Source organism: Brassica oleracea, chromosome C7 (assembly GCF_000695525.1).
Source record: "Brassica oleracea var. oleracea cultivar TO1000 chromosome C7, BOL, whole genome shotgun sequence".
NCBI classification, from domain to species: Eukaryota; Viridiplantae; Streptophyta; class Magnoliopsida; order Brassicales; family Brassicaceae; genus Brassica; species Brassica oleracea.
This window is the reverse complement of record NC_027754.1, coordinates 47463022-47474327: the sequence shown is the minus strand read 5'-3', so window position 1 is coordinate 47474327 and position 11306 is coordinate 47463022. Positions and strand designations below refer to the sequence as shown.

The 11306-nt window shown below is 34.1% G+C and overlaps 2 protein-coding genes across 5 annotated transcripts in view; one reads left to right on the top strand and one right to left on the bottom strand.

Moving 5' to 3' along the window:
* Positions 1-5251, bottom strand: part of LOC106306969 (CBS domain-containing protein CBSX1, chloroplastic-like) — an 8106-nt gene extending 2855 nt beyond the window's left edge. Inside the window, exons 1-8 of one of the 2 annotated variants that reach the window (XR_001263207.1) lie at positions 4965-5251; positions 4658-4745; positions 4347-4411; positions 4225-4273; positions 3921-3973; positions 3437-3552; positions 3295-3352; positions 2928-3185 (exon numbers count right to left, since the gene is read on the bottom strand). Coding sequence is in view for 1 of the 2 variants with exons in the window: in XM_013743781.1 (XP_013599235.1) it covers positions 3111-3185; positions 3295-3352; positions 3437-3552; positions 3921-3973; positions 4225-4273; positions 4347-4411; positions 4658-4745; positions 4965-5162 (702 nt within the window). In the remaining variant the exon portion in view is untranslated. Of the gene's footprint in view, positions 1-2894; positions 3186-3294; positions 3353-3436; positions 3553-3920; positions 3974-4224; positions 4274-4346; positions 4412-4657; positions 4746-4964 lie in introns of those variants that run through there. The other variant, XM_013743781.1, reaches the window with a different exon arrangement.
* LOC106306970 (ethylene-responsive transcription factor RAP2-10-like) lies at positions 177-2706 on the top strand. Of its 3 annotated transcripts, none has more exons than XM_013743784.1 (5): positions 177-878; positions 1304-1466; positions 1730-1907; positions 2359-2490; positions 2548-2706. In XM_013743784.1, the coding sequence occupies exons 1-2, from the start codon at positions 467-469 to the stop codon at positions 1363-1365; spliced, it is 474 nt and encodes a 157-aa protein (XP_013599238.1). In that variant the 5' UTR covers positions 177-466; the 3' UTR covers positions 1366-1466; positions 1730-1907; positions 2359-2490; positions 2548-2706. The 3 variants fall into 3 exon arrangements, with proteins under 3 accessions (XP_013599238.1, XP_013599237.1, XP_013599236.1); XM_013743783.1 differs by having other exon boundaries at positions 2562-2705; XM_013743782.1 differs by lacking the exon at positions 1730-1907 and having other exon boundaries at positions 177-1185; positions 2548-2697.
* Positions 5252-11306: the final 6055 nt, after the last annotated feature.

Genomic DNA, 11306 nt, shown 5'->3' with positions numbered 1-11306 from the left:
AAAAAAAAAGCTGATAGTATATAGAAATTAATTTTGTAACCGTCCAGTGGAAAGAGCCGTCGAACTTATTAAAAAAAGGTGCATGCGCGTATTTAACACTAATATTTAATTTCCGTCCAAACAATAAACTCATTTAGTAATAAATACTATTTTAGCTATATATATATTGTGGAAGATGAGATTGTTGTCTCTGTTAGAGAGAGAGCGAAAATAAAAGTAAAGAAAATATATATGCGAAAGTAGTTAAGAGATTAGTGTCGGTGGTTTTTTGAACTACTCTTATGCTGTTTCGTGTTCCTCTCATCTCTTCTTGGCCCACGTGTTCATCAACCTCCCTCCGCATGTAATCGCTTCGCCGTCAATATCACATCTTCTCTAAATTTTCCTGCTAGTATTTAACAAGTCTCTAGATCGGAAAGGAAGTTGATTCTTTCGTTGTTTCTTGGAATCTCCGGCGAAGACCCATATGGAGACAGCGATGGAAGTGGCGGCGGCTGTTCCTACTTCGACGGTTGCGGCGGCGGCGGCGGCGAGGAAGAGGGAGAAACCGTATAAAGGGATAAGGATGAGGAAGTGGGGGAAGTGGGTGGCGGAGATTAGAGAGCCTAACAAACGGTCTAGGATCTGGCTTGGCTCCTACTCAACTCCCGAGGCGGCGGCGAGAGCTTACGACACGGCGGTGTTCTATCTCCGAGGGCCGTCTGCTCGGCTTAACTTCCCGGAGCTTTTAGCCGGCGTTACGGTAGCGGGAGGAAACGGTGGTGGGGATATGTCGGCGGCTTACATAAGGAGAAAAGCGGCGGAGGTTGGAGCGCAAGTGGATGCGTTAGAAGCGGCGGGAGGCAATCGTCATCACCATCATCAACAGTATCAACGTGGTAATCATGATTACGTGGATGATGATCATAGTGTTAATCATAGTAATTATCGTCTTAACGATGGTCAGCATGAGTGTAGTAGTAAGGATAAGAGGTGTAACGGGTCATGGGAAGCAGTCGATTTGAACAAACTACCCGACCCGGAAACTTCAGATGACGATTAGGAAAGGAATCCACCCAAAAAACACAAAACGTTGTAGAAGTAAGATTTTTAGAGAATGTTTTGTCTTTACGATGCGCGGAGGTTGCTAACATGCACCTCTTTACCGAGTCTGTGATTACTGATTTTACTACTACTAGTGTAATGGTATGTTTCTATAAATAGTTTTCACTCAATCACTCCTTTCTAAATTTAAATCATCGTACTCAAAAGTTTAAATTCAAAGTGTTAATTGTTTGGTTGTGTTCAAAACTCTTCGGTACAGTTAGTATGATGTTATGTACAGTGCAATATTTAAAATTCGGATGGCAACACGTCGGTGAGTGAGTACCAGCAGAAGGAGCAGGATGCTTAAGGAAACATAAGTGAGTGTTTCGAGTCAAGTGATGGAGCAGCAGGGACACAGAGTGTCCTACAGAGCAAATATGGTAAGGGTCCGATCTTAACAACTAAGAGCATGATTATCGGGATTCTTTAGCTGGGGTTTCTAGGGTAATTGGAATTAAAAATAAATCAAAATTAGCTATTATTGGAATAAACGTTCCTTAATTAAGGACAATAAAAAACGTCTTTTGAGACACGTGTCACATGTTAAAGGTTTTCCATTCTCTCCCTTTCTCTGCCTCTCGCTGGCGTCAATGCTTCGATTCTCTTCTTCCTCTTGACTTCCGTCTTTTCTTTTGGCTGCAAGAGAAAGGAAAACAAAAAGGGTCAACAAGGATTTCTGAAGTCTCGAGAAACATCTATCCCCTTTATTTTTATGGACCCAGTTTTCACAACGCCTCCGTCAAAACGGTGGTTAGAGAATGGGTTGACAGTGGACCCTTTTCTGGTCGAGGCTTTGCATAACCCTTGCCATCGTCTAACGAGTAAGCTTCCTTCTCTGATTCATCTCACAAACCCTAATCTGGACATAATAAAGTGTTGATTTTTATTGCTCAGCTTAGCTTAAGTCCTTGTATAATTAGGTCTATTTGGGTAATATTGATTTATTGTTACTTAGATTTGAGGTTATGGAGATGCCCATGAACTTTGTACTTCTAAAACCATGGTTGGATGTTATCAAAGGAGTAAAATTTATTGTGTGGGTATGATTCATTAAGTTGATTTTTGCTCAGCTTAACTTAGATCCTTGGATAGTGAGGTCAATTTGGCTGATTTTGATTTGTTGCACTTAGATTTGAGGTTATGAAGATACCCATGAACATGGTACTAAAACTATGGTTGGCTGAACCGGTAGATTTATGAAAGTATGTTTTTTTAGAAACTTTCAAAGATGGCTCACAACATTCTCACAATTTATGTAAATGTTTGTTGCAGATTAGAAAGATTTCCGATTGTGGAGACAACACTACCTGTAGACGGAAGATTTGAACACATTGTACTTTCTTGTAACGAACATCAGACCACACCATCATTTGGATCGAACGAGAAGCTCAACGAGCTCTCAACGTAAGTTTCCCACCAACCTCTTTTAAATCTTTCACCGGTTAATGATTCTATCTATAGCTTTGCATCTGCAGCTAATGTTGGAGAAAGAGAAGAGATACCAGAGAAGCATAGGATGGAGAGACGAGAATCAGTAGCAAAAGTCCCAGCAATAATGTGCACATTTGCTATTGTCTCTTAACAATGTTTTTTACTCTAAAAATAATAATAAAAAAAGCTAAGAACTCAGAATTTTGTCTCAGCAATAATGATGCTCTAAAGCTCTATCTCTATTATCAAAAAAAAAAGTCATTTTAAAATTTGTTTTAATAAATTAAATATAATTTGTAAAGCATAATTGGATGAGAATCAAATACCCGAAGAATCTGATAACCTAACCTATCAAACAAAAAGAGAAGCTGATTCCGTAAAAAAAAGAAAGTAGTGTACTTGCCACTTACCAGACAGAATTCAACAAAAGCTGAGTTCCTTGTGACCGACATAAGATGCGGAACTCCTGTAATACAAGTTACTATATTTCTAGTACTGTTGAGTACTCATTCTTATTATCTGGATAATTAATGTTTGATCCATGTTGATTTCCTCTCTACAACCTGTTTTCTTGGCTTAATTTGTATTCTTATTCAAGCGTTCCTATCACCAGTGCGCTTTATTTGAAGTGCGGCTCTAACCACGTTTCCTCTTGTGATAATACCAACCTTTTATTTGGAGGAATATAAAAAGGATAAGCGATGCATGAGAGAAACGATGTAATGCAAACTAAGTATGAGATATAGGTAGACCGTAGATGTTAAATCTCTCTCTTACCAATTTGCCATCAGAATCTACCACAGGGAGCCGGCGATATTTGGTCTCGAGCAAGATTCTAGTGGCAAAACGGAACAAGAAGAAGAATGTAAGATAGAAGAAAATAAATGACGGCACTGAATATATAAGTAAAGACAGTAACTTAGCAGCATCTTCGAGGTTGGTATTTTCCTCAACAACAACTGGAGCTGGTGTCATTAAATCTCCAACAAGCTTCCCATTGGTTTTGCTTAGTAGCTTTTGCACTGCGTTGAAAGTCTGCAAATGTCTTCTTTACAAGATCAGTATGATAAAGTACAAAAAACATTACAAGATACAAAAACAAGAGACATATAGAAACAAGAGAAGTTTTATTATGTCAACATTTAATCAACTTGCACAGAGTTGTGTCTACTTAAACTAGAGAACTGAATGTAACATTGACATAACTTTGTAAAGGGAAATTAGTTAGGCAATTAGATGAAATTATGAGCAACGGTAATTGAGTCAATTAGTCAAAACAACTTCTTCGTAAAGTCCAATTCACACAATCTACTGCTGATAACGTGAGAAAAACATATGAATCGAGTGAACTGAAAATCATTCAGGGTTCAAATTGTTAATAAAGAAAAGAGAGGGCCACATACTTTCCAGGTGCTGTCAACCTCAGGGAACATGGCATTTTCTGTACTTCCACTACCTATACAGATAAGCAAGAAAAAACAGTAAATAAGATTTCAAAGGTTAGAGAAGAAGCTTTTTGATCATTTCACAATTGAGCGTGCTATCTAGCAACAAATGAGACACAAGATCATCATCATAACATTGATATTTCTATCTTATACCACCATGTGATCAAGTAGCTTTCATCTTTCTCCACCAAAATTAAAAATATCTTTAAAAACAAAAGGAAACCAAATGCATCAAGAGGGTGTTGGCTGGCCCATTTACCAGAGATGGAGTCCAAAGCCAACAAATCATAATCTGAAACAAGCCCAACCTGCAGGAACAAGGATTAGGTTTGGACTCAAGTGAACTTCCATGAGTAGAGGCATACAAAAGGGGATACTAACCAGCTTCCAGTCTTGGTCTATCACAGGAAATCCTGTAATCCTATTCTCCACAAGGATTTCTAGAGCTGTAGAGAAGGGAACAAAAGAGATGGTTACAAAATTGAATTACAAAAACAGCAAAATAAAAAAATTATGGATACAGGTGCAGCAACTACATATCTATTTATATCTATTTATATATATATATATATATATACTAAAATTTATTTTGAATTAGTATAAGATAAATGTGACATAACAACACATCAGTTCTTGGCTACAGTAACACTCATTTTGTAATTCAGTTTTATAATTCAACATATCAGTGATACCTTCATCAACAGTGGTGGTAGGTTTGACCACATGCAAGGCATCCTTCTTGGTCATGAACTCACCAACAGTATACACTCCACTTCTTGGCTACAGTAACATTCAAAAACACATCCTATAAGCTCGAACCAAACCCACTTAGTTACTTGTACAACACTTATTCAATCCAATTATAAGATCAAATGCAACTTACACCATGTTCGATCTAAGTATACATTCAATCCTAGTGAAAAGAGACGAATCTAATAACCTAAACAAGCTGGTCTATCGAAATTCCCGAAACCCTAAGACGCACGCAAAAGAGCATACCGAAGAGGACTTCGCCATCAACGTGGCGCCGGCGGAGGAAGCTGAAGGACCTCGGGATTTGGAGAGGGAGCTGAGAGTGGGAGAGAAGGTGGAGTGGATGGAGAGGAATCTCGGAGGGATAAGAGTTGGAGAAGAAAGTGAGGGCGGTGCGCGTAGGCGCGTGATGGAGAGTGGACAAGCGTGGACGACGGCGTCCATTGAACGTCGGAGAGAGAGAGAGATCGCCGGAAGTGATAAGAGTTGGAGAGATCACGATATCTCTGCGTTTGTATTGGGAAAAGCGAAGAACCGTGACTCTCATTTTTGTTTTAACTCATTTAAACCAAACCGGTTTATATTTCAAACCGGTCAATTAAGAAATTCGAACCAAACACATCTATGTATTTTTTGTTTATTGGATCTTCAGTTTGTTGGGTTTTGGGCCAAAAGATTTAAATACTTGTTGATAGTATCTGAGAATCATATACTTGAAAGTTGAAACACAACTCAACAGTTTTTGTATATGATAGTACTTTGGATAGATTGGTGAGAATTAAAAGGCTTAGCGCCAACACGTTATGACCGATGATCCATTCTATTGAATCCGAAGAAATTATAACATCAAGAGAACATTGTTAACTAGGTTTGAGATGAGTTTTTACGCATCGACGTACAGTTTTAAGCTGGTGAAAACAAAAATAAAACTTCGATTAAAGGATCTTTTTTTTTCTGCTTAGAATGCTAATTAATATCATGTTCCTCTGTACTCCAAGGATCTTTTTGACAAAATACTCGAATGATCTTGACTTCAATAACACTCAATTTGTTGCTTTATAATCGCACGTTTACGTGGTCCATCCATCTCTTTCTGTGACATTCTGGCTTGTTAACGACTTCGCCAAGTTTAATTCTACTATTCGTTTTCTTTTCATCTACGTTAAAACTAATAAAAACACATAGATGTCATTTTGTTCATCAAGGCCCGACTGGTCCATTTAAACCTCACGCTAGCTAGGTAGAATGTTGTACTCTTTTCAATTAACCCAGCAGAGATGACATAAGCCACTAGCCCTTAAGTGTTCGTGTATACATCTATCGGTATCATTTATGCAAATAATAGTCTAGTATACGAGCTAGGGATGGAAATGTATCATTTATAGGAGACTTGCTAAATAATCCACAGCACATAGAATCACGATATACGAACTAATTGCTATACAAAGCATATAAATATTTTGATGCATATATAACGAATGCAAAACCTATATATTTTGTATTGCAAACACTTTTTAATCATTAGATTAAAGTCTCTCCTCGTCTGTTCTTTCATATATACTGCTAATCATTTACTTGCAAATCTGTTTCTTCTATAACGGAATATAAAACATGCTATTTTAGTGAAATTCAGCAAGTTATTGTATTTTAAAACTTGTCGTTTTGAAATATGTTAGTTGCCATTTGCCAACTACCCTTGATGAGATATTTTCTTCAGACTTGAAAAAAACTAAAGAATCATACTGCATGTGTTTCTCTCTGCCTTGACCTCAGTTAGGCCCTATCTACCCGTCCATCACTGATTTATTTATTTTGTCTGAAACATCGAAACAAATTAAAAGCAAAATAAAAGTGAAAAAGGAAATGATTCCCATATTGGTGAAAACTTGAAAAGTTGGAATAATTCGTTGGTCCCTCCATTAACAACGTGAATTATTGCAAATGGGACCGTACTAGTATTTGGGTGTGGTTTCAAAATACAGTACCAATTAAAAACAAAAACATAATTAAAAAGAAAGTGTTTTGTGCGTGTCGTCGGTGTCAAATGATGTTTGGGAAAACAAGTGGGGGTTAATTTCAAAGATTTACAAAAATGGAAAGTCTTTGGACCGCAAAACGTATGGACATCGTACCTAAGTTCCTGACTCCTTGCTATATTTGTACATTAACGTGTTTTCCCTTTGTCCCTTTTTTTGTCGTCTCCTTTAGATTTTTTAGTTCTCCTCACATAATTTAACCCTAACTATTAATTTGTCCCCACCCTGATTACCCTTAATTTATTTATTCTCCATTGATTACTAATAATATTTGATTTTATTGACAAAGCAGTCAAATTCTCTACATATGTCTGACATTTTTTTAACAAATACTTTCCTATTTTGACACTTCTAAAATTACATTTGTTGGTTTTGCCAACACTCCAATTTTGTCATTTGAAAGTTAGCTAATCTAACATTTCTTATACACATACATTGACTACGTAGAATTTTAGTTAGCTATCACGAGTCGCATCCAATTGTATTAAAAAGGATAAACACAAATTACAACATATAAAAAAATTACCTATCGTGAAGACATCGAGGAGTATCCACTATCAGCTCGTTCACATGGCCCCCACATTGAACGATAACAAAATATCACATTGAACGAGAATCCTACTTGAGGATATCTGGAAAGCCTATAACAAGATTTGGACAACTCACAAATCGAGATTCTATCGATACCGTCCAATGTTTTCCACGTTCGTTAATCTCGGACTCGATTGCGATTCCAAGATTTGCAAATTTAAAATTTAAGGGGTTGTAGGTGGTTTTTAAAAAATTCTATCTAAAAATATTTTTTGGTAAATTTGGAGGCCTAAAAAAAAAGTTTTGGGAGCTTTTTTCTATGTAATTTTTTTCAAAATTTTTGGGAGCGTAAAGCTAATGTTTCGTTAGACTTTGCTCACGACCGGTCCTGCTAGAACCTGAGCTCAGTTGTAAATCCTTATCTCCTAAATATATAATAACGTTGTCTATGATACTATCATATTATGTCAGTGGCTGATGAGTATATTTACCCATTACCCAACAAGATCCACAGTTTTGATATGTATGGTTCTACGTCGATATGCTAGTCGAGTAGCTGATATTTTCTGCATCATTTATGACATACTTTCGGAATAATTCTTCATACGTTTTAATTATATGAAATTCAATTATGTACTAAATTTAATTTATTGTTACTCGTCCACACTATGTGAACACGTAGGCAAGTAGAATGAGGTAGATATAGGCATTGATTCTCTTATTAATGTATTACCCATATTAACATATTCATGTGATATCACTGTGGCTTGTGTGGACGCAATTTGTATTTATTTTCCAAGGAAACAGAATAATAAAAGCCTATATTTGTTTTTGACATCAAATAAGTCTTTATAGACTGTATAAATAATTTCCTACGATATCGATTGTACTTTTACTTAAAACTTACATTCAATAATAACTCTTGTTTTAGTACGATTTTGTCGTATCATATATGTCGCATAACGAGAGAGTATAAAGGTGTAATAATATCAGCCGAAAATAAGAATTTTACTTTTGTTTTCTTTAGTTTTGTTTGATCTGGGCACATTTGTTGTAGTTTTTTACACATACAAAAATCAGGAGGTGATTGGGAATAATAATGGTTCTTTGTGGGCCTATTTTGTTGGACACTGTTATAAGAGACAGAGTATCTCGCTGAAAGGTGGGCCGTGGGCTTTAATTATTATTATCAACATAAAGCATATACATACATGTTTTGTAATATTGTATATATGTTTGTGTATACAAAGATATGATCATGTATGTATAAGACAAAGCCACAGACATATCACATCTCTAACAAATCAAGCTTTTTTTTTTTTGAGCAAAATCAAGCTTCTATGCTAATAATAATGCATTCGGGGTTTGTGTATAAATATATAGGGAGAGAGAGATAGTGGGACATTGAGAGAGAAGAGCAGTAGTTTCCACTTGAGAAAAGCAACATGTTCAATGAAAGCCATTATTGGAATGTTTGTTATCGCATCCCACTCAAAGTATGTACAACGTGTCTCATGGAAAAAGCTTGTTAGGTGCTTAGGTTAAAGATATTATCGCATGTTTCACTGGTTTTGGTTATTAGTTTTTACTATTTTTAAAATTATAGCATCAGAAACAATTTTGTAAGCTTTTAAATAAATAAATAAATCGTAGAAAATATGTGAGGTTGCCAACAAAAAAAAAATATAAACTAGGTGGCAAATTTGTTCTATTTAAAAAAAATCATAAATATTTGACAAAGTTTATGTTAATAGTCGGAAAGAAAAACAACACACTGTTGAAATTGAAAACACAAAACTCTTGGATTCCTATTCCATTCCTTAAAAAGAAGAAAATAGTCACACAGAATAATAATAACTCAATAAAAGAAAAATAATAACTCAGTGGTAATTTAACAAAGTGGGTAGTGACTTGGGAAATTTTATTTTATATTTTTGTTAGCCACAGTCTTTTCCTCTGGACCCAACTACATAAACACGAAATAAAGTTGTATGTTTCCCTTTCAGACACCAGTGCTTCTCCATCATCTCTTTTCTGTATTGTTCACTTGCATTGTTTTCTCTTAGTATAAAAATTTTTATATCCTCACTGATTATTGTGGAGGTTTCTATTTAAAAACTCATTTTTGGATTTTTAAGAATAGAAAATGATGAAGATGATGTCAAGCATGACGATTTTTCTCACAGCAAAATATACGAATCTAACAATCCAATCTTATTACAAAACCAAAGTATAGTTGGCTCCAGCATTGTGGTCAGAAGAAACTAAACGGCGTCTCGGAATCGATACGGTGGTGAGCACGCGTGGCCGGAAGGAAGGATTGATAGCACTCGCCTATGAAGAGCGCGTGTGACGAAAATACGAGGTAAGAGATGAAACGAAAGGGCATTGGTGAGGGAAAAAGTGGACCCCGCAGTTTGTCCGTACTAAGGGATATTGATCTTTTCTGGTAACATTTTCCTTTTCTTCTCATAATTCCTTTTTCCTTTTTTTGATACTTCTCTATTACCAAAAATCTCTTTGCTTTTTTTTTTTGGATACATGTATGTAACTATTCACTTTGTAAATACGTATCCCCTATATATTATTTGTGAAACATTACAACTTATTTTTGTAGCCACGTGTCATCACTATGATGATTCTTAGAATTATTAGAGAAATATGTTGGTCCATCTAATTATATAATAAGTTTTTTATTAAACTAATCATAAATTCATTATTAATGTCATTTATTATTTCTTTAAATAAAGATTACGGAATTGTCTAATGTGGCTAAAGTATATATGACAATTAATGATTTTGAATAATAAATATCTGATAAAAAAATAATGTATCTTCTATCAAATTTGTTTAATTTTAAACTATTAAAATAATTTTAAAAAATCACAATAACCATATTATAAAAATTTAGATTTTTCTTTATATGTTATATTTTGAATTTTAAAAAACGAATATAAATTACTAAAACTGTTAAAAGTCTCACATTCAAATTTTGCGATTCATGGTTTAAAATTTTTTTATGACAAAATACAAATGATTACAAAATCATATAAATAAAAGTTTAATTTAATTAATCATTAAGATTTTAAATATATATGTATATATATCATTCTAAATTAAACTATAAACCATATTGAATAAATAAATATTTTAATTTCAAAATTTACTTTGAATAATTATTTTTGATAAAAGTTTTGAACTAACATTGATAATTTTTTTTAAATTATAAATTAATAAAATTATTAATCCCACAATGAAAATTATGTTATCAGTAATTTAAAATTTTTGCTATTAAAGTTACACATGATCAAAAAAACATATGAGTAGAAAGCATCATTTAATAGACATTAATATTAAAAATATATTATGTATGTTAATATCATTTAAATTTAATTACATAACCTATCAAATTTTTTAAAAAATTGTTTGGATTAATAAAATTGATTTATATGTTCGCACCAGTTTAATTATATATGTAATAGTTACTGACTTTTAATTATTCAATATATATTTATTATTTTATAATATATAAAAATATATAATACATAAAATAATTTTTATATATAATGTTTATTCCGCGCAAGGCGCAGATCTTAATCTAGTGGTAATGTATTCTTGTATTCTCGTCGTATTTCAAGCTACCAACCCCAAGGATTGATTTGTGGCATTCGTTTTACGTAATCGAAATTATATTGGAACTGGACAATGGACCACCGATCGAGCCTACGGTGGGTTGGGGTAACTTAAAGTTTCTAAATTTCTTTTAAAATACAATAACACCGAAATATATAGAATTGTATTTCTAGCAAGTTAACATAGGTAAAGCATTAGCTATCTCATTTTTCTTTTTGGTCTATGTTATTATAATTTACAAGGATTTTTAGCTTTTATGACTATACTAAGCCAGCAAAACTGAATGCGCAATTTAAGCAAAGCAATGTAGCATTTTGCATTAAACTAATGTATGAGATCTGTAAAAGGTTACTTCTCAACAAGTTGATCTGGATATTTGCGATAAGGG